Genomic DNA, 27,046 nt, shown 5'->3' with positions numbered 1-27,046 from the left:
AGCTATACTCAAAAAATCTCACCTGAGGAGTGTAAATCCATACCTGGACCTGCTTTTAGATGACAAGATTCTGGAATTTAGCCTGATTGCTAAAGGGCTTTGGGAGGGGTTAAGTCCATTCTGCATTATGGGAAGACATGATTCGGTAGGAGACAGAGGGCAGAGAGTGGTAGCCAGCCTCTAAGATGAACCCCTGTGATCCTTCCCTCCTGGTTCTGAGGCCCTTGTGTGGTCCCCTGTCACATGGCATAGGGCTTAATAACCTTAATAACCAGAAAGATGATGTAGAAATGATGGTGTGTGGGTATTTCTGGCTGGCTCAGTCTGTACAGCATGTGACCCTTAATCTCGGGGTTGTGAGCCCCATATTGGGTGTAGAGATTACTTAAATAAAATTAAAACTAAAAAAAAAAAAACAAAACGGTGTATGACTTCCAAAGCTAGGTCATAAAAGACATTGTAAGTTCCTCCTAGCTCCCTCTGGTATCACTCATTTCTTCCATTGCTAGGACATGTGGAAACAGATACATGGCTGAAGGTGATATGAACAGGGTCAATCTTCATATGGAGCAGTCTGATAATATATGAAGATTTTTTTTAAAGATTTTATTTATTCATTTGAGAGAGAGAGAGAGAGAGAGTGTGAGAAAGCACAAGCAGGGGGAGTGGCAGGCAGAGGGAGAAGGAGAAGCAGGCCCCTCGCTGAGCTGCGAGCCTGACATGGGGTTTGATCCCAGGCCAGGACCTGGAGGTCATGCCCTGAGCCAAAGGCAGACACTTAACCATCTGAGCCACCCAGACACGTGCATATATATATATATATACACACACACATATATATGAAGATTTTTAAAGCTATTTGTCTCAACCTGGTGACATAAATATATTTATTCATATATACTCATATATATGAAAATATTTATATGTTCAAAGCTGTATCTATTACTGTGAAAAAATGTTGACACTCAAGATTCTGCATGGGAAAATGACTAAGCAAACTGTGGTTTATTGACCTAAGAGAGCTAAGAGCAGCACGTCTTATACTATATCCTGAGGAACACTGTGTTCCTTGAGATGTTAACAGGTATTACTAGAAAAACAGGTACTGAGGCCAAAACATTTGGTAAGCATTCCTTTAAGATGTAACCTTTCTATTTATCTCCAGATCTCAGGAACTATGATCTACAATCCATAAGGTATCACTGGTACGTAAATGGAGAGGAAATCCATCCACTTTCATAGCATTGAAACCTGTCATTGTTATTTGTGATAAAATATATGCTGCTCAAATAATCACTAATAGTAGTGATTTCCAGTTAAACATGACAGACTGAACATACCAGTCTACTGTCCCTCTCTCCCAAAATCTCACTAACAAGACAATCACAGGGACATTTTTAAAAGGCATAAACAAGAAAACAGGGAAGGGAAGAGAAGATCATGGGAACACCACTTTGGAAGCTGGCAAGCCAATGAACCAGGGGTGGCTGACTTAGCAACCAGGGAAAGCTGATACTTCTGCCCCCAGCGGAGGTCCTGGAAACAGACCAGGACTTCTGAAAGAGGGGAAAACGAGAGCATTAGTTAAAAACCTGAGCGCGGAGTGGGGAGAGCCTGAGATGTCCTCACTCCCGGCAGCAGAGGGTGTGCCCCGCTTCGCCCTAGAAGCCGTCTGCTCAGGAAAGGCTAACCCAGGGAGGCTCGGGCCGCCACGCTGGGCCCTGCGTTCCAGGCTCGAAAGATACAGCAGTAAACAAAACAGAGAGAAATCTCTGCCCTTCTAAAGCTTACATTCTCCTGAAATAATGGAGGATCCACACTAAGGAATTCCAGAATGTTAGAGACAAAGAGGAAATCCTAAAAGATTCAAGAGAACAAAACAGGATTAGGAATCAGATTGACGTGGGACTTCACAGCACCACTGGAAGCTGGAAGGTAACAGAACAATGCCTTCAAAATTCTGAGCAAAAATGACTCCCCACCCTCAGATCCTATACCTGAGCAAACTATCAATCAAATGTAAGGGCAGAATAATGACATTTATATAGCTTTAAATTTTTTTTTTTACCTTCCCTGTACTTTTTCTTCAGAAGCTCCTGGAGAGTGCGGTCTATCAATATGAGGGAATAAACCAAAAAAAAAAAAAAAAGGAAGATGTGAAATCTAGGAAATCAGATAGAACACAGAATGAGGCAGAGATGTCAGTGCTGGCTGCTCGTCAAGCCGAGAGCAACCAGGGCAGCAACAAGAGAATGAGGTCTCCAAAAGGGACATTTCCAAGCAGACAGTGAAAGTAAGAGAAACCCATCAGGTATGATGGGTTTGAACATGTGGAGAAGGGATCTATTTTTATGGAAAAATTTAGGGATAGATGAGTGATAGGCACACAGAATACTGACCAAGTAAGTATAATTTTTGTAAAGTAGTCTCTACACCCAGTGTGGGGTTCAAACATGAGTTGCATGCTCTACCGACTGAGCCAGACAAGTAAGTGTCTTACACCCCAAATAAGTGTAATTATCCACCAGAGGAAGAAAAAATTAACTGTACACGAAATAAGATTTAATCTATGTATACAGTATGTGGCTCAACTGTAAATAATATCTACCTATCAAAAGTAATATAAACACTGAAAACTAATTCAAAAGTATGTTATAACCATAAAATATAAAATAAGTAACAGTATAAGCAAGATACTTAGAATTATGGAGGGGAATTCCAGAAAAAAACAGCTAAAAACATGGGGGCGACTGGGTGGCTCAGGCGTTAAGCGTCTGCCTTCGGCTCAGGTCATGGTCCCAGGGTCCTGGGATTGAGCCCCGCGTTGGGCTCCCTGCTCAGCGGGAAGCCTGCTTCTCCCTCTCCCACTCCCCCTGCTTGTGTTCCCTCTCGCTGTCAAATAAATAAAATCTTTTAAAAAAAAAAAACAGCTAAAAACATTGAAAGTAGTTTCATTGGGGCAGGGGGAGGTGCAGGACAGGGAACTGCTCTTTTCCTTGTTATAAATTCCTAGTGGACAATTACTTGGCTTAAAAAAAAAAAAAAACCTGAGATATAACTTACATACAATGCAATGTATGGATAGAAGTATACACTTAGATGAATTTTGACTATTTGCTTTTTTTTTTTTTAGGATTCATTAACATTTAATGGACAGGCAGAACATGCTCTACAGAACCTGGATAAACTGAAGAAGGCTTAATATCAGCAGGTTTGACTATTTGATTTTTTTAAAAACTATGTGCATATATCACTCTGATAAAAATAAAATGAAATAGCGGCAGCTGGTGTGCGACTCTTGATCTTGGGTTAGTGACTTTGAGTCCCACGCTGGGTGTAGAGATTACTAAAAATAAATAAATAAATAAATAACCTTAAAAAAAAAATGTCACGCTCCTCTGAAATTTTTTTTCATTTTTGGGAAATGAAACTGTGAAGTGATTAAGGAACCCTCCTGGGATGTCCTGGTGAGTTTCTCTAGGAGCCTCCCTGACCAGAAGAAGGTACCATTATTTCAACTGGCCAAGCAAGTTTAAATTGAGAATTCTAGTACAGGCACTTTTCCCAGCTTGTGGCCTGCATATTTTTAAAATACCCTTTACCTTCTTCCATTTTTGAATTAGAAATGAGCATCTGTCTCAGATGTTTGAGGAGGCCAGCCCAAGTAAATGTGCTGTATGCCAGTGAGTTCTCAGACATTTGAGGAATGTTACGAATACCCAGCATCTTGAATTCAGGATGGGGAACTAAATTCTCCATTAAGTCTCCTGTAAAGAAAAAAAAAATCTGAACTAAACTTTTAAATTCCATTACGTTTCCATTGGCCCATACACAACTGTGGTTTGATGGTTTTAGGGGCCAAACATGTTTTCTCCTCCAAGGCCAGAATTGCTTAAATTTAAAAACATAAATAGAAAAATAGAATTTCAGAGACAATGTCTATTTCAGATCACATATTTTGGCACCTATTTTAGCACGAGTGAGAAAAGACACTTTGCCAAAAAGGAAACAAGAATTTAGAAGCTAAGAAACTGGAAACATGAATGAAATATTTAGCTATACCCCAGGAAAATAAAGTAAGCATGAGAGCAGCTATGCTTTTATCATCATTTTATATTCACTAAACATTCCTTTAAAAATTTTCGTAGATCTGTTATTTATTTTACCTAGTTAAATGGTAATCAGAACCTTTTAAATCAAACTCTACTAGGAAAAAAAGACAAGATCAGTGATTCCTGAAGACAGGAATATGCCTATCTTTAGAAACTTGTATTTGTAATGAAACAGGATTATGGAGAAAGGCTAATTTGTTTTGCATTCAGAGCTGTTTTGTATATTTATAGAAAAAACTAGAGGAGAGAGAAAAATATATTACTATAACAGCATGAAATGTAAATTTTATAACAGTACAAACCCATATCGTATGTCCTGAGGAAAAGAACAGATTTTGACAGAAACATCTACGAAGTGCTGCACAAATTGATCTTATGGCTAATGGAGTTTCCTCTAAACATAAAAACCCTTTTCTGCAAAATACCTAGAGCTGAATTCTATTGCACAGCATAAATAAACAAATAACAGTCAACAGATATAGCCTGAGCACTAATACAGGAATTATTGTCACAGTCTACTTTTCCCTCCAGCCTTCTTGTTCATCCACTCTCATTTTAACCATTCTGGGACCTGTTGAGACCCTATTTTGGACTGAAGGTTTGTTCCCCCCTCAAATTCGTACACTGAAATCCTAACCCCCGAGGTGATGGTATGGTAAGGGTGGAGCCCTCCTGAATGGGATTAGTGTCCTTATAAAAGGGGCCCTACCAAGCTCTCTAGCCCTTCCTACTGTGTGAGGACATGGTGAGAAGGCAGCCATCTGAGAACCAGGAAGCAGGCCCTGACCAGACACTACTACTGGTGCCTCGCTCTTGGACTTCCCAGCCTCCAGAACCACGAGAAATAAATTTCTGTTGTTTATAAGTCACCTAGTATACAGCACTTTTGTTATAGCAGCCTAAATGGACTAAGACTAACTAACCCATGGACTTCCTGACTTCTCAGTCCATTAGTCTTCCCCTTGCTTCACTTCTCTCCAAACCAGCTACTTGCCCTTTTCTCTTCATCAGATCTTTCTAGTAAAAACCCAGTCTTAGACTATCCTCCTCATGTTCTCTGTGCCTGTCAGAGCACAGATGTAGCAAGTCGCCCCATCTCACAGATGGGACCCCACAGAATTTAGATGCCAAACTGCTGCCCACTAATGCTGATGCTTTGTCGTAAAGATGCCATCTCCTCAAACACTTGAGTGGAACCATGTGGATATCTGAGGTCATCTAGTGCAGAGACTCTGGAACATGGCAGTCATACCTGAGAAACGGCATGGAGGCCAATGTGGCTGGAAGAGAGTGAGTAGCAGGATATAAGGTCAACAAAGCAGTGGGAAACCAGACAGAGCAAAGCCTTACATGTGACTCCAAGGAGTTTGGCTTTAACTCTGGGTGAGACGGGAAACCCCTTGAAGGTTCTGAGTAGGAGAGTAACAGGATCTAACAGGATTTAACCTTTTAGACAAGTAAAGTCAGAGTTCAGTCTGGCTGCTATACTTAAGGAAAGGCTGTCGGTTGGCAAAGGTTGAAGTGGGAAGACCAGGTTAGCTGCCCTCCAGCCAACTCCTCACATGACATTTCCATTACGATATGGCAAAAGCACCTCACACTCAACACATCTAAGATCCACCTCTTTCCTTGCCCTGTACTGTGACCCACAAACCACATCCTTTTTCAGCGTTCCCAGCGCTCGTGAACAGCACTACAATTTATACTGTAATGCAAACCAGGGCCTCATGAATTCTGCTCTATACCTCCCTTTCTGTCATTTTCCAGATCCAATCCATCACCTAGTCCTGTGCACTTTACCCCACCCCCAATTGCTTTCAAATCCATCCTCATTAGCTCCATTTGTTTAGTCCCCTTTAGCAAGGACCTATTATATGAGAGGCACTGTTCTGAGGACAGGGGACATGGTGGTGAGCAAGGCCTTGCCTTCACAGAGCCTCTATTCGGGTGGTTAGAAACAAAGAATAAAAATGGTAATAAGTGAACAAAAACAATGTCAGAGAGTGATAAGTGCTGGGAAGAGAACAAATGGGATGATATTATAGACACTCCTCAAATAGGATCATCATGGAAGGCCATTTTAAGGAGGTAACAGCGACCTGAGACTGGGAAGATGAATGGGAAATGGCCAGGAGAATATTCCTGATAGAGGGAATAGGAAGTTGATGAGGACAGCAAGAACAGACCTCCTGGTGAGAATGAGCTGGGCTGTATGATGAGTACAGAGGCCCCCGAGGCTGTGCCCCTGAACGGGAAGAATGGCAGGAAAGAAGGGAACCTGGAAGACAGAAGCTGGATCACATACAATTGAGGCAACGGTAGACTTCACTGTAAGAAAGCTGGACCTAAGATTTTAGAATCTTTTTTTTTTTTTCCCTGTAGGCTCCATGGAGCCCTGGACCTAAGATTTTAAAACTGAGCAACTGAGGGAGTGAGAAAGAAACAAGCTTCTGGGAGAAAGCTGTTTCTGACACATTATGTTTGGGATGTCGGTGAAATGTGTACATACAGATGTCATACATGAAGGCTTCTGGACATAGAAATCTGGAGCTAAGGGAATTGGTCAGAGTTGGAGATAAACCAGCAGGCTGGAGAATACAGATGGTGTTTAGAGCCATGAAAGTGGGCCAGTTATCAGGGAGAGGGTCCAAGACCAGCATTTAGAGCTTGGGAGAGGAGCCGAAAGAGGAGAAAAGAAGGAAATAAAAGGAGTAGTCACTGAGATAGAAGGAAAATCAGGAGAGGGCTGTCACAAAAGACAAAGAGAAGATTTGGAAGACCAAAGGTCAGCCATGCCAAATTCTACTGACAGGTTGATGGAAACGAGCAAAGTGTCCACTGAATTTGGCAATGTGGACATACTTGTGACTTGTAAAAAGCAATTTCAGAAAAGTGGGGGGTGGATAAACTAGAGCAGAGTGGGCTGAAGAGTAAAGAGATGAAGAGGAGCGGAGGACAACAAGGGCAGACACCCTTGCGTTGTTCTAAAGAATAACAGAGAAATAGGTTCAGTCACTAGAGGTGAGGTCAAAGGAGGGTATTTTCAGTGTGAGAGATGCAGAGTTGTTAATGGCAGTAATCCAGGAAAGAGGCATGGAGGACAAGAGATGAGTGAGGAATTAAGTCCCTGAGAAAGGAGAGGAATTGGGACACAGAAGCCAAGTGAGAGATCGGCCTTTAATAGGAGCAGGACACTTCTCCCACTGTAATACCAGGTGAAGTGCAAAGGTGAGTCCAGACAGTACAGTAAGGTTTGCAAACGTGGTGGGGGAGTCAAGAGAGCTCCTGTGTGACTAAGTGCCTTTATTTTCTCAGTGAGGTCCAGTGAGGAATCACTAGACAAGCCTGCAGACTCAACCTCCAATCAGCTATCCATAGGCAGTCCAGTGGATTTTTCAAAAGTAAAAGTGATTATGTCACTAACCTGCTTAAAATTGTTCAGCAGTTTTCCCTGTTTCTTTGGGTGATGAGGAAGGCCTCTAAACAGCTTACAAGGACCTGCAAGTCCTGCCCCTGCTCACCACGTTAACCTCAGGTTTCAGGCTGCCCCCACCCCATTCTCTGCACTCCAGCGCCACTGGATTTCTCTCTTTTGATGTGCCACGCTTCCCTCTGCTGCAAGGCCTTTGCTCGTGCTATTCCCTCTGCACGTGCTACTATCTCCTCCCTCCCTTGGCTAAGTCATGTCCAAGTCCTTATCCAGCTCTCGGCTCAAGTGTTATTTCCTCAGGGCAGCCTTCTCTGCCCCTGCAGCCTAAGTCTGATTCCTTAGTGACACATTCTCCTGAAACTGTACTTCGTTCCTTCAGAGCACTTCACTCAGTTTTGTTTTTTTTTCTTAAGATTTTATTTATTTATTTGACAGAGAGAGACACAGTGAGAGAGGGAACACAAGCAGGGGGAGTGGGAGAGGGAGAAGCAGGCTTCCCGCGGAGCAGGGAGCCCGATGTGGGGCTCGATCCCAGGACCCTGGGATCATGACCTGAGCCAAAGGCAGACGCTCAATGACTGAGCCACCCAGGCGCCCCACTCAGTTTTTAATTATATGTTCTTGGTGTAATTTATTTGTTTAATGTCTCTCCTTCCCATTTCACAGTGAACACAATGTCTGCATTGGCTCCCACTGGATCCCCGACATTTAGCATAGTGACTGGCACATAGCAGGAAGTCAATAAATATTGGTTGAGTGAACAGATGTGCAACATGGTAAGTGCTATGACATGCAGAGAAATTAACAAGATACAGGTCTCCAAGGAAGCTGCAAATGAGTGGGACTACGTAATATGCACATGACAGAATCCCTTTCTAAGGAAATGCATGGTATTAGTGACAGTGGTAACATCTGGGAAAGGGTGAGGAGGACACTAACTTTTGATTGCATACTCTTTTGCACTGTTTTTTTTTGTTGTTTTTTTTTTTACAGATTTATTTATTTGACAGAGAGACACAGCGAGAGAGGGAACACAAGCAGGGGGAGTGGGCAGAGGGAGAAGCAGGCTTCCCGCCGAGCAGGGAGCCTGATGCGGGGCTCGATCCCAGAACCCTGGGATCATGACCTGAGCCAAAGGCAGATACTCAACGACGGAGCCACCCAGGTGCCCCCGCTTTTGCACTCTTTGAATAGGGGTGTGTGTGTGTGCTACTTTTTTTTAATTTTTAAATTTTTTTTAGAAGATTTTATACATTCATTTGAGAGGGACAGCATGAACGAGAGAGCACAAGTAGGGAGATCAAGAGCAGGGAGAGCAGCAGAGGGAGAGGGAGAAGCAGACTCCCTGCTGATCAGGGAGCCCAATGCAGGACTCGATCCCAGGACACTGAGATCATGACCCAAGCTGAAGGCAGATGCTCAACTGACTGAGCCACCCAAGCACCCATGTTACTTTTAAAGTTGTTTTTTTTTTTTTTAAGATTTAATTTATTTGTCAGAGGAAAGGGCGCACAAGCAGGGGGAGCATCAGGCAGAGGGAGAAGCAGGCTCCCTGCTGAGCAAGGAGCCTGATGTGGGACTCGATCCTAGCACCCTGGGATCATGACTTGAGCCGAAGGCATACACTTAACTGACTGAGCCACCCAGATGTCCCTACCTGTTACTGTTAAAGGTAAGCAAACACACTTAAAGAAATAATAAAAGTAAAAAATATTAGGTAACATAAAAGAGACAGAGAATGCCTTAAAGTTTAGAGAAAAGAAGGCTATTTTATTTTATTTATTTATTTTTTAAACTTTTTATTTATTTATTCATGAGAGACAAAGAGAGAGAGAGAGAGAGGCAGAGGGAGAAGCAGGCTCCCAAGGAGCAGGGAGCCCGATGCGGGACTCGATCCCAGGACCCCGGGATCATGACCTGAGCTGAAGGCAGATGCTTAACCATCTGAGCCACCCAGGCGCCCGAGGACTATTTTAGATAAAGGCCTCAGTAGGAAAGCTTTATAGAAAAATTATCACTTGAATTGGACACTGAAGGATGAGTTAAGGTTTCAGTAGAGGTGAAGAAGGGAAGGAGGAAGCAGTTACTAAGGAGAAGGAACACTGAGCAAAGGGATCAGGGCTGGAAAGTACCAGACTGAAGGAAGACAGTGGAGACAGGATGAAAAGTAGGTGGGGATCCATGCAGAGGAGGCGGGAGGTAATGAAGCTAGAAAGTTAGGGTTCAGGGCATAATGTGGAGGCCAGGATAAGGAATTCTGACAAATGTGGCCAGAGGATGAACAGGAGAGTACAAGAATTAGACCTGTGCATTAGGAAGGCTCTTTTGCAGTCAGTGTGCAAGATGGACTGCAGGGGTAAGAGACAGGCAACAGGAAGGAATGCAGGGTTAGGACCACCTTAAGACAGGAATGTCAACTTGATGTAAGCTCTGTTTTTATGAGAGAGAGAGAGAGAGAGAGAGAGAGAGAGAGAAAATAGAAAGAGGCTAGTTTACTTTGTATTTAGGGAAAGTATGCAGTATTAGTTGAGAGATACTGACACCGTGAACCAATGTCAGACAGACAGAGAAGGAGGGGGAAGAATGCAGGCAGATGGCAGAGATGGCACCAATAGGTCTGAACACACTGATGAGATATGAGGACCGTGGGAGAAATCCAGGTGTTAGAAATTAAGGAAGAGGGAGCTGGAGAGAGAGGGAAGGAAAAAAAGATGGATCCATTCAGAACAATCTAAATTTAAAGAAGCAGAAGGCAATTAAGAGAATTGGGATGGGCAACTATTTGGGAAGGAGATTAGGACTGAGGAGGGTATAGATTATGGAGTTATTTGCATCTAGATGGTTTGAATTGATAAGGCACCACGTGACAAGCTGAAAAAAGAATGATGGATTTCTTTATGGGGTGATGAGAATGATGGTTGTACAACTCTGTGAATATGCTAAAAATGGAATCGTATACTTTAAATGAGTGAATTGTATGGTATGTGAATTACATGTCAAAGTTGCTGTTAAAAAAAAAAAAGAAGAGAAAGGATCCTGATGAATGGAGTCAGTGGGTATCACCACTCTTCAGAAATTTAGTAACTTCTCAAAACTTCAATAAGACAGTTGGAGAGTGAGGTAGCTCTTTAGGAAGTTTTTGAGAGGAGGGAAAACTGAGTGTATCCTCAGACAGAGAGGAAGAGCCAGTGGGGAGTAACTTTGAGACTTTCAGAACATAAGACTTTCCTACAAATTACATAGAAGAGGACAAATACCTAATGGATTTCTTCTGTAGTGACATGAGCCTTCCACAGAATACGTAGGCTGGAACACGCTTCCCAACTGATGTGCAAGGACTTGGTTTATATCACTAAAGGAGATCTGCTTGATGTTCATCAGTTTCGCACAGATCTTATGAAGAGCATCATTTTCATGAACAAGGAGGGCATCTGAAGATCGGTACAAGTGAGAAAGAGTCAAAATGGAGTTGTAGTTCTGGACAATAACCTGGAGAGAAAAAGGTCAGAAAAAAAGAAAGGCAAGGAAAAAGAGTGGTTAAGGGGGTAGATTTGAAGGGCGTCCTGCCTGGGTTCAAATCCCAGCTCTGCACTTTCTAGTTCTATGATCTTGGACAAGTTATGTAATCTTTCCAAGCCTCAGTTTTCTCACTTGTACAGCAGGGACAGTAATTATACCAGCTCCTAGAGTTGTAAGGATTAATGATAGAATGCAAGTAAAGCACTTAGAACAGTGTCCTGCTGTTTGTAAGGGCTAAAAAACAGTGATTACTACTATCACACTTTCTTCCTACAGCATTTCCTACAGTGACTTAACTCATCTCCATTTTATTATTTCTCTTACAAGGCTGATCAACAGGAAATTGACCTATATAGACATTTCCTCTCAATGGAAAGAAAGGAAAATTCTTTGAAGGTTGGCAATGGCATGATGAACCCCAACAGGAGGTTAAGGTCCCTCCTTTACATACTGTAGTCACAGGGACTAACCCAGGAATGGGTTCCTGAGAGAAGATGCACAATTGTCTCCTTTGGAATTTTTTACAAGGACACCTCATTCGTTTAGAAAAGTTTAAGCAAAGTTAAATGAATTGTTCACAGAAGTACTATATTATATAATGAATGACTCCTGATGTAGTAACTTGACATTTCCAAAGAAAGGGTGAGATCAATCTTTTACCCATATTTATTTCACTTCAAAGAATACAAAATACAAAATTTTTTTTTTTAAGCTTTAAGTAATCTCTACACCCCATGTGGGGCTTGAACTTACAACCCTAAGATCAAGAGTCACATCTTTTCCAACCGAGCCAGCCAGGAGCCCCCAAAATATAAAAATTTTCAATTAATATGTTCATACCTCACCAGTTCCATAAGGCCATATAATCTGATTCATTTTCAAAGAGTTTGAGTACTGATCTTGTAAATTCTGTGTAACAAAGGCTCCTAGCCCTGATCCTGTGCCCCCAGCCATACTCATTATGATGAAAAAACCACTCAAAGAGTCACATTTCTCCACTTCCTTCTGGATTAGGTTCATTATAGATTCTTCATGCCTGGGTCCATGAACAGAGTAACTATGCAACACAAAAGAAACAAATACAAACACCTTTCAATATACTCAGAAAGAGGCAAGAGAGGAAGATATAGGATAGAGAAGGTTTTTTAAAACCCAGGGATGTGAACTAGCTCTCATGAAAGGTACAAGTGCCCTGATAAAATTTAAAACATACACGTTAAATATATTGAACAGGTGAATAGGACTGTGGGGAGAGTGAATTTACTGGGTACAAAAAAATTCTCTTTTATAGGCCATTCCTGTAGCTGAAGACTTCAGTTACCAGGTAGTTCTGCAAGCTTATGGTACAAAATAATATTCAATATTCATAATAATACTCCTAAAGCAGTAGTTCTCAAACTTTGCTAATTAGAATTACCGAGGCGAGTTTTAAAAAAATCCCAATACCTGGGCTTCTTCCTAAACCAATTAAATCAGAACTTCTGAAGTAAGACCCAGGCATCAGAATTTTCCAAAGAACCCCAGGACATACTACTGCCTTGTTGTGTTCCCTATTAGCTGGAATACCTGCCAGATAAAGATATTGTTTTGATAATAAGTTAGTTGGTGGAACGACAGTGATGAAGTGGAAAACCCTACAGCAAGAGATCCTTGGTTTTATCATTACCTGGACCTGAAGCAGAGACATACATGAGATAGAATGAAGAGTTTCTACCGGGTGAAGTCACTCTCTAAATTTTAAAATAGCAATTTCAGGATTATGTGCTTGGTATATCAACGATGCGGCTGTAACTATGCTGTCCAGGCAGCTGTGTCTAAACCAAAATCATGAGGAATTACTCTTACCCATATGCCCAGTTGTTTCCAGAACCTTGTTTTTGACAGAAGCACGAATGCTGGCCATATTTCCATCGGCCAGACTGGGCAGCCTTTGATAGTGTTTGATTGGTAACTTTAGGTTCCATATCAACAAGGACAGCCCGGGCAACTGGAACTAGAGAGAGGAAAAAGACCAAAAGAAAAATATTTCATATGTCTTATTTGGGTTATTTCAGAGCACAAATTTCTAGGTCCAAAAAAAAAAAAAAAAATCCAAAGGTTAAGGATAGAAAGATCTGTCATACTGCTTAGAAATTAAGGTGGGCAGCAGCAGGTATATGCAGATGGTTCATAATGCCTGGCATTCTACTAAGTAGAATGAATCAGTGTGGGCTAAAATGATCCCTGGGTCAGGTCTACAAACATCTACTGAGAGCTTACAATGTGCCAAGCACTGTGCTGGGAACACAGAGATGAAGACAACATCAATCTAGCCCTAGAAGCACTAGTGGAAGAGATAAAACTTAAATCGCAGTATGATGTGGTACGACCCAAAGCAGGCCAGGCTCAAACCTTGGAAGTCCTGGTATGGAGTGCTAAAAAGCTTAAAAATTTATTTATAAGATAATGTGAAACTACTGAAAATGTTCAAGCAAGTGAGGAATTTTCATGACTTTTTAACTAATTAATTTTTAAAGATTTTAATTTGTCAGAGAGAGAGCAAGCGAGCGAGAGTACAAGCAGGGGGAGCAGCAGGCAGAGGGAGAAGCAGGCTCCCTGCTGAGCACAGAGCCTGATGCGGGATTTGATCCCAGGACCAGGCATCATGACCTGAGCCGAAAGCAGATGCTTAATGACTGGGTCACCCAGGCATCCCTTCAATTTATTTTTTAAGTAATATCTACACCCAATGTGGGGCTTGAACTCACAACCCTGAGATCAAGAGTCACATGTTCTGCCAACTGAGCCAGCCAGGGGCCCCATCAGATGACTTTTTAAATACAGCAGTGTGGAAAATAGATATGATAGACACAAGAATCAAGGCAGGGAAACTAGAAGGAATGTCTTGAAACAATCCAGGTGACAGAGGACAAGAGCCAGAACTAAGCCAATGGCAGTGAAGATGGAAAGGGGAGAAGAGATATGTAGGAGGTAAATTAAGCAGCAGATGATTGTTTGATGGTATGTGGGCAGTAAGAGCCCAAGTTCTAAAGGAAATTTAATGAATGCCCTAGGGTATGGAGATGTTGAGTTTGAGGTACACATGGAGATGCAGGTGGAGACGTCCACTAATCAGTCTGCAGCTTTGAAGAGAGGCTAGGCTGCAGATTTGAGAATCACTAGTGTCAAAGAAGTTGCAAATTACAAGAGTAACTGAAATTGCCTAGAGAGAACTATACCAGGGAGGACAGAGGAGAGAGAGTCTGAGATGCAACCACTGGAAAAGAAAAATTCAGAGACTAAGGAGGAGTTTTATTTTTTATTATTTTTTTAATGTTTTATTGTTATGTTAATCACCATACATTACATCATTGGTTTTTGATGTAGTGTTCCATGATTCACTGTTTGTGCATAATAAGGAGGAGTTTTAAAGAGGGAGTTTGAGGGTGCCTGGGTGGCTCAGTTGGTTGAGCGACTGCCTTCGGCTCAGGTCATGGTCCCACGGTCCTGGGATCAAGTCCCACGTGGCTTCCCCTGCTCTGTGGGGAGCGTGCTTCTCCCTCTCCCTCTGCTGCTCCCCCTGCTTGTGCATTCTCTCTCTCTGTCAAATAATTAAAATCTTTAAAAATAAATAAATAAATAAAGAGGGAGTTTTATAGTTAATGTTATAAAATCCAAGACAGAAGTGAACTGAGAAAAGAGAAACAGTCACTGGATCTAGGAGATTACTAGGAACTTTTTTTTTAAGAGAAGGAGGTGGGGAAAGGCAGAGGGAGAGGGAGACAGAGAATCTTAAGCAGGCTCCACACCCAGCATGGAGCCTGATGTGGGGCTCGATCTCACAACCCTGAGATCATAGCCTGAGCTGAAATCAAGAGTTGGATGCTTGGGGTGCCTGGGTGGGAAGCCTGCTTCTCCCTCTTCCACTCCTCCTGCTTGTGTTCCCTTTCTCGCTGTGTCTCGCTCTGTCAAATAAATAAATAAAATCTTAAAAAAAAAAAAAAGAGTTGGACATTTAACTGACTGAGCCACCCAGGTTCTCCACTAGGAACTTTTTTTTTTAATTAACATATAATGTACTATTGGTTTCAGAGGTACAGGTCTGTGATTCATCAGTCTTATATAATACCCCGTGCTCATTACATCACATGCCCTTTTTTAAAAATTTTTTTATTGTTATGTTAATCACCATACATTACATCATTAGTTTTTGATGTAGTGTTCCATGATTCATTGTTTGCGCATAACACCCAGTGCTCCACGCAGAACGTGCCCTTTAATACCCATCACCAGGCTAACCCATCCCCCCATTACATCACATGCCCTCCTTAATGTCCATCACCCAGTTACCCCATCCCTCCACTCCCCTAGGAACTTTTCTTTGAGCATTTCAGTGGTGGTGTAGGGCTTAAAGCAGGACTGTAGTTGGTTTGAGAATCTTAGATGAGCAGGTAGAGAGATAAGAAGGAAAAGAAAAGCTTGGGGTGCCTGGCTGGCTCAGTCGGTAGAGTATGTGACTCTTGATCTTGGGGTTGTGAGTTCAAGCCCCATACTGGGGGTAGAGTTTACTTAAAAAAAAATTGCAACGCTTAGTCCAAATCTCTGTACTCTATACCACCGCACAGTGCCTACACACAAAATGGAATAAAATTTTTTTCTTAAAGATTTTATTTATTTGACAGAGAGAGAGAACACAAGCAGGGGGAGCAGCAGGCAGAGGGAGAGGGAGAAGCAGGCTCCCTGCTGACCTGGGAGCTGGATGCCAGGCTCGATCCCAGCAGCCTGGGATTATGACCTGAGCCGAAGGCAGATGCTTAACCGACTGAGCCACCCAGGCGCCCCAGGGAATAAGTCTTTAAAAAACAAAAGAAAAGAAAAGAAAAAAAAGCTGTAGTCGTTAGGTTGTTTGATTGGTTGGTTTTAGATGGGTGAGATCTGAGCAAGCTCCTGCGCTGACAGGAAGTTGCCATTGGAGAGGCAAAGGTTGTTAACACAGAAACAAAGGGCTGAGAGCAAAGTCATTCCCTAGAAAGATGGGAAGAGATGGTGTTCAGACACCATGTGGATTGAGGACCTGGCCTTGAAGAGGTGTCAGATAAAGGAGAGGAATATAGATGGATCACACATACCTCCATTTTCCTCCTCACTGAAGAATCTTTCTTTGCAAGATGCTTGATATGCCTCATTCTCTCTTTTAGAGCAGAGTCCCTGGGGACAGTGTGAGTCAGTATATAGAGCATCAAATACTTCAAAACCAATCTGATTACCACACTGACCAAGTTGCACTGTTACTATTGACATGCTGAGATGCAAAATAGGCCTATTCCCTCAAAAAAGCGAGCAACCTGTAATAGAAAAATATAGGCTTTGAGAACCACTACAGTACTAATAAACAAGGAACAAATAAAATGTCATATGTACATCGATAAAAAACAATTTAAAAATGCCATATATATGGTGTTGTAGATGAAATAGCTATGTTGTCTAAGGAGCTAATCATTCAAGGAAGTTGTTTTCTTTCTCTACATATTTTTGGAATTTGGAATTTACTGTACCCAAATGCATTCACAGACAGCTCAATAGTGTCTGAAATCTGATTTGTATTCACTGTGTCCCTAAGCATGCATTTAAAACAAACAAAACAAAACAAAATGAATGCTAGTTGAAGGAATTCCTAGTACATACTTCATACTATAGGGACACACAGAACACAGAAGTTAGCTCAACAACTGTACATTTAATTAACATTAATTTTCTCTCTTCTAACTAATGACTTTCTCCCTACCAATCACCTTCTGGCCTGGTAACTACAATAACACAAGAAAGACTTGTGTTTGGACAGCAAGGAAGACAAAGCTTGGAAAGAGAGGACTAGATGAAACAGGAGAGCAAGTCTTCACTATTTTTAACAATGAAAAGAGACAATTTTTGGTAAAGACCTCACACCAGGTTTTCGCAGCACTGGAAAGAGCAGGGGCTTTCGAGCCGGACCGTACTTAAAATTTTCAAACAACCCTGCAAACTAGGTATTCTCATTTAATAGATAAGGAAACTGAGACTCTGAAAGGTTATGTGACTTTCGCAACACCACCGAAATAGAATAGCAAAACCAAGTTTCTCCCTTTCCCCACCAGTCCCAGGAGCTCCATAAACCCCACTCACGGACAGACCAGAACCAGCCGTTTCCGTTCTGTTCAAACTTCAGAGGGCCAACCCTCTCATTATGCGCGTGCTCACTTTCGATTTAAAAAAAAAAAAAGCTACGGAGAACGAATTGCGCATGTTCACAAACGAAGAGTTTTGTTGTGTTTTTTTTTTCTATTCAGAAAGGTTAATTACGCATGTTCAATTTCAATTTATCAACTTCAGACAAGGTACGCATGCTCATTGTCCATCAAAAGCTTTAGCCGAGAATGCGCACGATCTAGCTACCTAAGAGGCTTCGGCTGGAGTTCTGCGCATGTTTCTGCCAGTACCTGGCTCCAGGCGATAGCTCTACGCATGTTCATTGCCCACAGTTTGGCTTCACAGAACCTTGTACGCATGCTCTAGCGCTGAACTTGAGGAGCCAGTCTAGGGCTTAGGCGCAGACGCACTGAGCCCAAGCAGCCGGTGATGGCGGCAGCAGCGGCGGTGCCTGCGGCGGGTCCGGGCCCATGAGGCGACGACGGAGGCGGGACGGCTTTTACCCAGCGCCGGACTTCCGAGACAGGGAAGCTGAGGACATGGCAGGAGTGTTTGACATAGACCTGGACCAGCCAGAGGACGCGGGCTCTGAGGATGAGCTGGAGGAGGGGGTGAGGCCCGGGGTCCCGGGGGGCCCGAGGTGACAGGGCCGGGGCGGCGGCGCGGGCCCTGGAAGCCCAGGGCGTCGGTGAGCGCGGAGACCCGGGGGGGCGCGAGTAGTCTCCAGGAGGAGCTAGGGGCCGCGCGGTCCGAGGCAGGGGAGCGGGCGGGGCGGACCTGGCCCTAGGTGTGAGGCCGCTTCGGGGCTCGCAGGTGCAGGTCGCGCCGGTAGCCCCAGATCAGCGCAGCCCGGAGCAGTCTATTTGTGGAGGGGACGAGAAAGGGCGAGTGGTCGATTCCTCGAGCTGCTGAACTTGAGTGTGGCGGGGCGCGAGTGGTGTAAGCGCATGTTGGGGGGAGGGGGACTACTCTTTCTGGGTGTCCCTTAAGTGCAGGTGAAGTGCTGAAGGGTTTCCCTTCGAGTGTAAGATTTCAAGTATTAAATCTTCAGACCTCCCACAACCACCTCTCTTCTCGGCCTGTCGCTTCTCTCCTAGGAAGCGCTCAGCTGTTAGAAGTGACAGCTGAAAACTTCTGTCGGGAGTAGCGCTGCCGCTGCTGTTACAGCCACCAGGAGTTTTATTTCGGGAGCAAGGGGGCTCTGCTGCATCTTCCAGGGTTTGTTTGTTTGCTTTTTTTTTTTTTTAACCCCCCCCTTCCGTGTGACTTTTTTTTTTTTTAAACATTTATAACGACACACGGCATTTGTAACTTTTCCCCTAGTTGAAGATGTCTGCATTTTTTCAAAATACTTTGTGTAATTTGGGGGTGGAAAAAACCAGCGTTGACAGCTGTGATTTGGCTTGCCAAAAATAAATTGCTTGAACTGAGACTTGTGAATGGTGGTGCGAGGGCTTTCCTTGCTGTAATTTAGGGTACTAAATTTAGAATTGTTTTTTCCTAATGCATAGTTTGGTTTTACCTTTGCTGTCTTAATAGTTTGTTACTCTTTATGGAATATCATTCTTTTTTCAAGATAAATGTATTGAAAAATCACAAATTGCACTTGAAGTTCAAAAATACTGTTGTCATACTATATCACTGATTCTGGGCAAATGATCATCCGTGATAACCTCATGATAATTTAGATTTTAAATCCCACTGTCTAGGTGAGTACATGAGTTAAGGACTGGTGTCAGATGTTTGCTCTATGTAAGGGGCTCCCCTTTTCCTCACCTGATTTTCCTCTTCTGGAAAGTAAGTTGTGCCCTGCTTGTTGCCAAAAAATCTAGATGCTATAAATAAAGAGCTTTGAACATTGTAAGAAACTAAGTGGGCTGAAATAATATTGTTCTTTTCATAATCAAATAAGTCTAATAAAAATCACAGTTTGTAAGGTGGGTATTGAGATGTGTACTTTTTAGTATGTTTGCCTACGGAATTCCAGTTAGCCTCTTATTCGAATACCGGTTACACTCCATACAATTTGAAACGAATATGGAATTACTTTCACTATGTATTGCATACTTTCATTAATTATATTGGCTCCATATGGCAGTGGCTTTGGAGCAGGGCAGGGGAGAAAACTGGATAATTCAGGAGACGTTAAAGCAATTGGAAGTAAAACACTGTGTTAAGATTTCTGTTATGAATTGGGACCTCCTTGAGATGTATTTTGGCCTACCTCTGTACGTTCATTTTGCTGGGTACAAGCAAACAGGTTTTTGAGAGAGTGTGGAAGAGGAGGTCAGAGAAATTGGTAGAAATATGAAGGAGAAAGAAACATGACCACTATCCTGGGGAGGGGAACTTTGGAGAAAAAGCAGAGGTAAAGAGGATTTTGAGGAAGAGCCTTCAGCAAAATATATCTTACTTTGCAATGCTTTTGGAGTTGAAAATATTTCTTTTGGGTGTGTTATTCTAAGAGGTTCCTCAAGGTGGACAAGCGAAAAGAGTTGAGGATGGGATTGGGTTGGCCACCTGAGGAAATTTAGTGACACCCAGGTTTCTCTAAAACACAATTTAAAATTTTTGAAAAACAAGAGAAGTTTAGATTCTTGAAAATCTGGCTATTTGTGAATATGCAACATTTAGTACACAAACTTTTAAAAACATTGGTGCATATCTGAGTAGCCCCACTTCTTCATCGCATAGTAAGGAAATGGAGGCATAAACCAGAGAGGTGATTGCCCAAGACCACGTAGATAACTAGTTAACTAGTAATGTCTTCTGACTCCAGCCTGCAGGCTTCATTGCATAGCTTCTTCATTGCATTTACTAGTCTTGTTTATATTGTACCTCTGTGGTGGTTCAGAAGTTAATTCAGATCCCTCCAGGCATTGTCACTGACTGTGATTTAGAATAAATTGCTTATTCTGACATTTTTTTCTTTTCTGTCAAATGAGGATTATGTGAGATAAGGTATATAAAATACTTAAGATATTCTTGCATATTAAGCAGTTAGCTAGTTCATGGAAATACAACTTGTCAGTGTTACTCATTGCCAAGGAACCATTCAAGTTTACCCTCATCTATGCCTAGAGACTTAATAAATGCAGTTATACCAGAGGTGCTGCATTTTTGAAACGGTAGGATTTTTAAAATTATTGGTCCTATTCAGAGATACGTGCCTTTTTAGATATGTTACACTGACTAAATTTATATCAGGAAATATATGTATTTATACATCATAATTAATTCTTCAGTGAGTAAAGGATGAGGACAGTAAATGAATGCATTTATGGATAAAGCTGAACGTTACCTAAGAAAGGACCCTGATTGAATACCTCAAAGGACTATATTAAAAAGCAGCGGGTAAGAGCGTTTTTTGGAGGGGGCTGGATGGTTAGGTTTGGGTCTTTTTTGTTCGTTTTTCATTGGTGATGGTATAATTTGGGGAGAGTGAGTTGAAACTAAGGGAAAGTTTTCCTCTAGAGATTTTCACTAGATTATGAAGATGTTGGAAACCTGTTTTCTGTGGAGACACAAAGTTAGAAGAGTAATAGAAAAGTTTAATCCTTAATTTTTACTAATTCAAAATTGAAGTAGTCACAGAAGCTTACTGCATGAGTTTCAGATTGGGATATCAGATTTTTATCGAGCAAAAAGTTTGAAATTTTTTAGTGCTTTGAAAAATGAAGTTGCTATAGCTAATATTCACTGTTATGAAAAATTATAGAAAAACATCAATGCTTATCCCGCATTATAATGGGCACTATAAAGCACTTGTAAATAGCTCAAGATTTTGAGCAAGGTTTACTCCTTTTCTCCCAATTCATTGAATTACGGAATCTTATTTTATAAGGAAATGTCTGTGAGCAAACAGCCAGGAAAGTGGATAAACAGTATAATGAATATCTGGATTAAGGATATTTCACCCGTTCTGTAACAATTTATTTACATTTTTATGAAATGTTCCTTCTTTGATTGGGATTTTAGGCATATTAACTTGAATTTATATACAATTTTAATTTAAAACTTTGGAAATAGTTTGGTGGGCTGGTTTGAAATATATCTTGAATAGTACCCTAGATGAGCAGGATTCACTTTGTCAATCATAGTAGCACATGAAAAAGAGTATTGGATGGGTCATAAAGCTTAAAGCAGAAGAAAAAAATCTAAAAAGTTTCCTCTGAAAGAAAAGTTGTCTATGTATTATATAATGTTAGCCTGATGCTTCTGGTGTGAGACTTTTCTAAAGGTAACATGGGTAGCAGAAAAGCACTGTGCCTCAAATGCTTCTGCTCCAGAAGATAACGGTAGGAAGTTATGAACACAGATGCAGGTGGTAATACAGGCCTGGCTGGCTCCGGAAATGAAACATAGCCACAGGGCATATCTTTCTAGGTGGCTTCAAAGTCATGGTTTAGTGTTAACTACCCTGTGGTCTTTAATTTAAAATTAAGTAAAACTAACATTAAAGTAAAAACAATTATATATTACCAGTTTTATCACATTTGGGAGAAGTTAGTCTTTTGTCTTTAAAGTGAAGCCATCATAGGTGATTATGTGAAGCACCAGAGACCAAAAAACCGTTAACCATAACTACCCCTACCCCCCAAAAGAAACTGTATCAAGTTGAAACTGCAAGAATTTTTTTCCCCTTGATACTGCTTCATCCATTTGGCTCAGTCTAACATTGAAACATACATCCCTAGTATTAGACCTCATCCTGACTTGTTCACACCATGAGCAAATTTTGGCTGAAAATCTGTAGTTTGGGGGGCATTTAAGCGTCCCTTGTTTAAGAATACTATCAGTTTTCTGAGTGCCTGGGTGGCTCAGTTGGTTAAGCTTCTGCCTTCGGGTCAGGTCATGATCCCAGAGTCCCGGGGACTCGAGCCCCATGTCGGGCTCCCTGCTCAGCAGGGAGCCAGCTTCTCCCTCTCCCTCTCCCTGCTGCTCCCCCTGCTTGTGCTCTCTCTCACTGTCAAATAAATAAATAAAATCTTAAAAAAAAAAATACTATCAGTTTTCTTTGTGTAGCTTGAATGTGCACTGCTACCTTTGAGGGAAGATGTGTTCACCTAAATATTTTTTTAATTATTCTAAAATGTTCAATAAAAACTTAAAAACTTAGCATTTTTAAAAGGTATTTAAATTCCAGGGGCGCCTGGGTGGCTCAGTCGTTAAGCATCTGCCTTCGGCTCAGGTCATGATCCCAGGGTCCTGGGATCAAGCCCCACATCGGGCTCCCTGCTCGGCGGGGGGGCCTGCTTCTCCCTCTCCCACTCCCCCTGCTTGTGTTCCCTCTCTCACTGTGTCTCCCTCTGTCAAATAAATAAATAAAATCTTAAAAAAAAAAGTATTTAAATTCCAGTTAGTCAACCTACAGTGTAATATTAGTTTTAGGTGTACAATGTAGTGATTCAACACTTAAAAAAACATCATTTTTGAAAGCCCAATTAAGTGATATCCTTTTGTATAAATTGAAAGGCTCATAACCAGACTATATTCAAGAATACTCATTTTAAAGCTATATTTTATAATATTAATAACTGAATTTCTACTGCCAAGTTATTTTTTAACAATTATGTGACTTTTAGTATATTTATAGGGTTGTACAACCATCACTGCAATTTAGTTTTAGAACATTTCTATCACTGTTAAACTGGGCCCATTTATAGTCACTCCTTATTGCCACCTCAATCCATAGGTAACCAGTGGTCTACTTTCCATCTCTATAAATTTGCCTTTTCTGGACATTCCATATAAACCAAATCATTCAGTATGTGGACTTTTGTGTCTGGCTTCTTTTACTTAACAGGACGTTTTTGAAGATCATCTGTGTCATAGTATGTACATAAAGCCAAATTGTATTCCATTGTATGTATCAACCACAATTTTTCAGTTCACCAGTTGATATGCATTGGAGTTGTTCCCATTTTTTGACTGTTGTGAATAATGCTGCTAAGAACATTTGTGCCCAAGTCTTTATGGGACATATATTTTTATTTTTCTTGGGTAGATAGCTAGGAGTAGATTTGCTGGGTCATATGTTAAGTCTATGTTTAATTTTTGAAGATACTGCCAAACTGTTAAAGAGGTTGCACCATTTTACATTCCTGACAGTAGTGTACCAGTGTTCTAATTTTCTCTACTTCTAATTTTTTTTTAAAAGGTTTTATTTGTTTATTTGACAGAGACACAGCGAGAGAGGGAACACAAGCAGGGGGAGTGGGAGAGGGAGAAGCAGGCTTCCTGTGGAGCAGGGAGCCCGTCGCGGGACGTGGGACGCGGGACACGGGGCTTAGGCTCGATCCCAGGACCCTGATATCATGACCTGAGCCGAAGGCAGACACCCAATGACTGAGCCACCCAGGCGCCCCTAATTTCTCTACTTCTTGCCCAACTTAATTTTCTTTTTAATTATAGCCACCCTAGTGGATATGAAGGGGTATCTCAGTGTGATTTTGATTTGTATTTGCATTTCTGTAATGGCTGATTATGTTGAACACCTTTTCAGGTGCTTACTGACCATTTGTGTATCTTGTTTGGAGAAATACCTATTCAGATTCTAACACTTTAAAAAATTGGGTTATTTTAAAATTTTGAGTTGTAGAAGTTCTTTATATATTCTTCTGTGGGGTTTCTTTTCACTTTCTTAATAATGTCTTTTGAAGGGCAAAAGTTTTAAATTTTGAATAAGTCCAGTTTATTGGTTTTTTTTTCCTTGAATCATTTGTTCTTTTGGTGATGTCTTTTTCAGAGATTTTATTTATTTGAGAGAGAGAGTGATCGAGAGAAAGAGGGAGTGGGGGCAGGGACAGAGGGAGAAGCAGACTTCCCGCTGAGCAGGGAGCCTGACGTGGGGCTGGATCCCAGAACCCTGGGATCATGACCTGAGCTGAAGGCAGACACTTCACTGACTGAGCCATTCAGGTGCCCGTTGGTGATGTGTCTTAAGAAATCATTGCCTATCCCAAGATTATGAATATTTTCTCCGTCCTAGGTTTCTAGTAGGAGTTTTCTAGTTTTAGCTCTTATATTTAGGCCCTAATCAATTTTTTTTCAAGGTTTATTTATCTGAGAGAGAACGAGAAAGAGAGTGTGTACACGCAGTGGGAAGGGGCAGAGGGAAAGGGAGAGAGAATCCCAAGCAGACTCTGTGCTAAGCATGGAGCCTGATGCAGGGCTCAATCCCATGACCCTGAGATCACTACCAGAGCCGAAACCAAGAATTCAACGTCCAACCAACTGTGCTAGCCAGGCACCCCAGGCCTGTGATGAATTTTAAGTTACTTTTTTAGTGTGGTGGAATATGGTGTGAAGTAGGGGACTAAAGTAATTTTTTTGCATGTGGATATCCAAATGTCCTAGCACCATTTATTGAAAGACTGTCTCTTTCCCATTGAATTTTCTTGGCATCTTTGTCAAAAATTAGTTGACCATAAATATAAGGGTTTATTTCTGGACTCTTAATTCTAATTCATTGAACTATATGTCTGTCCTTATCCCAGTACCTCATTGTCTTTGCTGCTGTTGCTTTGTAGTAAATACACTTTAAAATCAGGAAATGTCAGTTCTCCAACTTTGTTCTCCTTTTTTCAAAAATTGTTCTAGCTATTTTGGGTCCCTTGCATTTCTGTATGAATTTTATGGTCAGCTTGTCAATTTCTGTAAGAAAGGAACCTGGGATTTTGATAGGATTGAGTTGAATCTATAGACCATTTCGGTTAGTATAAGCGTCTTAAACAATACTAAGTTGTCAGATCCATGAACGTGGAATGTCTTTTGATTTATTTAGATCTTCTTTAATTTTCTTCAGCAATGTTTTATAGTTACCAAATGTATAAGTCTTACACTTTTGTTAAATTTTTTCTAATCGATGCTATTTTATTATTGATGCTATTGCGAACAGAGTTATTTTAATTTCATTTTTGAATTGTTCATTGTTAGTGTACAGAAAGTTAATTAAATTTTGCATCCATTTATACTATGGTCAGAATAAAAATGTTTGGCCAACGTAACTCTTGACAGTTTTGAGGGTGATGCTTAATTATTTTGCTTTGATTAGCCACATTATACACTACAGTATCTTAGACTGGTTGTGGTTACTGTAGGCTTAGTTAGGTTGTAGTTACGTGTTATGTTAGTCTTGTGTATCAGAATCATATTCAGAACAGCACTTTATGTAAATCATTTGATTTAGTAATTCATACTTAGAATCTGGTGCCTTTAGTTTCATAATACACAAAATATATCTTTTGAATAAATGTAATTTTTAAAGGAGCTATCACCTACTTTGTTTGTAGATCATTGATCAGTAGCATCTGTAGCTTAATTGTCATAGAAAATTAAAAGTGAAATCCCTGTGGTATCGTGTACCTTATTTTGTTCATCACCACATTTGCTGGTTATTAAAGTATGGAGAATTTTTAAGCTGGTTTATTTCATTTCTCCTTTAGTAGTAGGGTGAAGCATTAAGTATTTTGATTCTATGTTTATGAGATTATTTATTTTTAAAACTTTAACATATTTTTCAGGGTCAGTTAAATGAAAGCATGGACCATGGGGGAGTTGGACCATATGAACTGTAAGTGTATATGAAAAGATTTCATTGTGCTGTCTTTCTTACAAGTAGGTTTTATCAGTTCCAGTTTGTAGCCATCATGTGATTCCAATAACCTGTTCTTAATTATCTAGTCATATATGTAAACTTAGTTTATTGAATTTAGCACCATACAGTAATATATCCAGGGTTTTGAGATCATATATAGATTTTGAGAGAAAGATGTTCATTCTGACTTACAGTATACTGAATATGAGTCTGAGTGGGTAAGGAATTTTCATTAGGTTATTAGAGAGTTAATTTTTCTTACTTAAAAATAAAATTTTTAGAAATGACTTCCAAAGTCAAATGCTTTTTGTTTTGCTTGTAATACATCATTCATACAGAGATATGTGCAATCTCAAGTCATTTTAGGCAAACTCTATTAAATGAGAATGGTGATTAATCTGCTCTGTACCCCAACCTTAAGTAAAAACCATGGGTTGGGGGTAGACCAGGATAACTCATATAAAAAGCATTGAAGGGACGAATTGCCACTTAAATGCCACTTTTGGAGTCTTTAAATCAAGCTAATAGTAGATATGGAAAGGTGCATGGATACATTTTATTAGCAAGAATTTTTGTAGCATAAATTCTTGAACTAATTGGGTACTTTTACAGAGTTCCCAGATTTTCTGAAGCTGCCAAATTAGTTGGATGATACCTAGTCTCGGAGACATTTTGAATGAACTAAATATGAATAGCTAGAAGACTTTTTTTCCTTTGTCAACTTAATAAACTTGTTCTAATTTATCTTAGTTTGGGGGTGCTTGATGTTTAAAAAATGATAATAGCATATTCTGTAAACAAGCAGATAAGCAATTATCAAGCCATCCTAATCTTGACCTACCTTGCCATTGAATCATTAGTTTACTGAGAGCACAGGTAGTAAATTTGTTGTTATATACCTTTTCCTTTTTACTTATTTGGATTACAATGATAGTAAACTGAAGATAATTTAACTTTTTGAGAATTTACTTTTGGTTTTACTTTTCTCCTCAGTGGCATGGAACATTGTGAGAAATTTGAAATTTCGGAAACTAGTGTGAACAGAGGGCCAGAAAAAATCAGACCAGAATGTTTTGAGCTACTTCGGGTACTTGGTAAAGGGGGCTATGGAAAGGTAGGAAGTATTTTTGAAATAAGAGCTGTTGTCTGTCTTGGGTAGGTTAATTTTTAGATTCTGGTTTAGCGGTCCTCTTCAATCTTTGTTTACTAGCTGTCAGCAAA

At 40.8% G+C, this 27,046-nt stretch overlaps 2 protein-coding genes across 8 annotated transcripts in view; one reads left to right on the top strand and one right to left on the bottom strand.

Moving 5' to 3' along the window:
• Positions 1–17,447, bottom strand: part of TUBD1 (tubulin delta 1) — a 29,124-nt gene extending 11,677 nt beyond the window's left edge. Inside the window, exons 1-6 of one of the 3 annotated variants that reach the window (XM_027568560.1) lie at positions 17,211–17,447; positions 16,170–16,385; positions 12,907–13,054; positions 11,902–12,118; positions 10,800–11,031; positions 3,603–3,767 (exon numbers count right to left, since the gene is read on the bottom strand). In XM_027568560.1, coding sequence (XP_027424361.1) covers positions 3,603–3,767; positions 10,800–11,031; positions 11,902–12,118; positions 12,907–13,054; positions 16,170–16,341 — 934 coding nt within the window. In that variant the 5' untranslated portion in view covers positions 16,342–16,385; positions 17,211–17,447. Of the gene's footprint in view, positions 1–3,602; positions 3,768–10,799; positions 11,032–11,901; positions 12,119–12,906; positions 13,055–16,169; positions 16,386–17,202 lie in introns of those variants that run through there. The other 2 variants (XM_027568559.1, XM_027568561.1) reach the window with 2 other exon arrangements.
• Positions 17,448–17,622: 175 nt separating this feature from the next.
• RPS6KB1 (ribosomal protein S6 kinase B1) overlaps positions 17,623–27,046 on the top strand; it is a 52,029-nt gene continuing 42,605 nt past the window's right edge. For 2 of the 5 annotated variants that reach the window (XM_027568369.2, XM_035724802.1), the window contains exons 1-3: positions 17,623–17,837; positions 25,752–25,801; positions 26,819–26,939. In XM_027568369.2, coding sequence (XP_027424170.1) covers positions 17,697–17,837; positions 25,752–25,801; positions 26,819–26,939 — 312 coding nt within the window. In that variant the 5' untranslated portion in view covers positions 17,623–17,696. Of the gene's footprint in view, positions 17,838–18,323; positions 18,445–25,751; positions 25,802–26,818; positions 26,940–27,046 lie in introns of all 5 variants that reach the window. The other 3 variants (XM_027568367.2, XM_027568371.2, XM_027568370.1) reach the window with 2 other exon arrangements.

This window comes from Zalophus californianus, chromosome 16, assembly GCF_009762305.2.
Source record: "Zalophus californianus isolate mZalCal1 chromosome 16, mZalCal1.pri.v2, whole genome shotgun sequence".
Classification (NCBI taxonomy): domain Eukaryota; kingdom Metazoa; phylum Chordata; class Mammalia; order Carnivora; family Otariidae; genus Zalophus; species Zalophus californianus.
The sequence above is the reverse complement of the archived record's forward strand: the minus strand, read 5'-3'. Positions and strand labels throughout refer to the sequence as shown.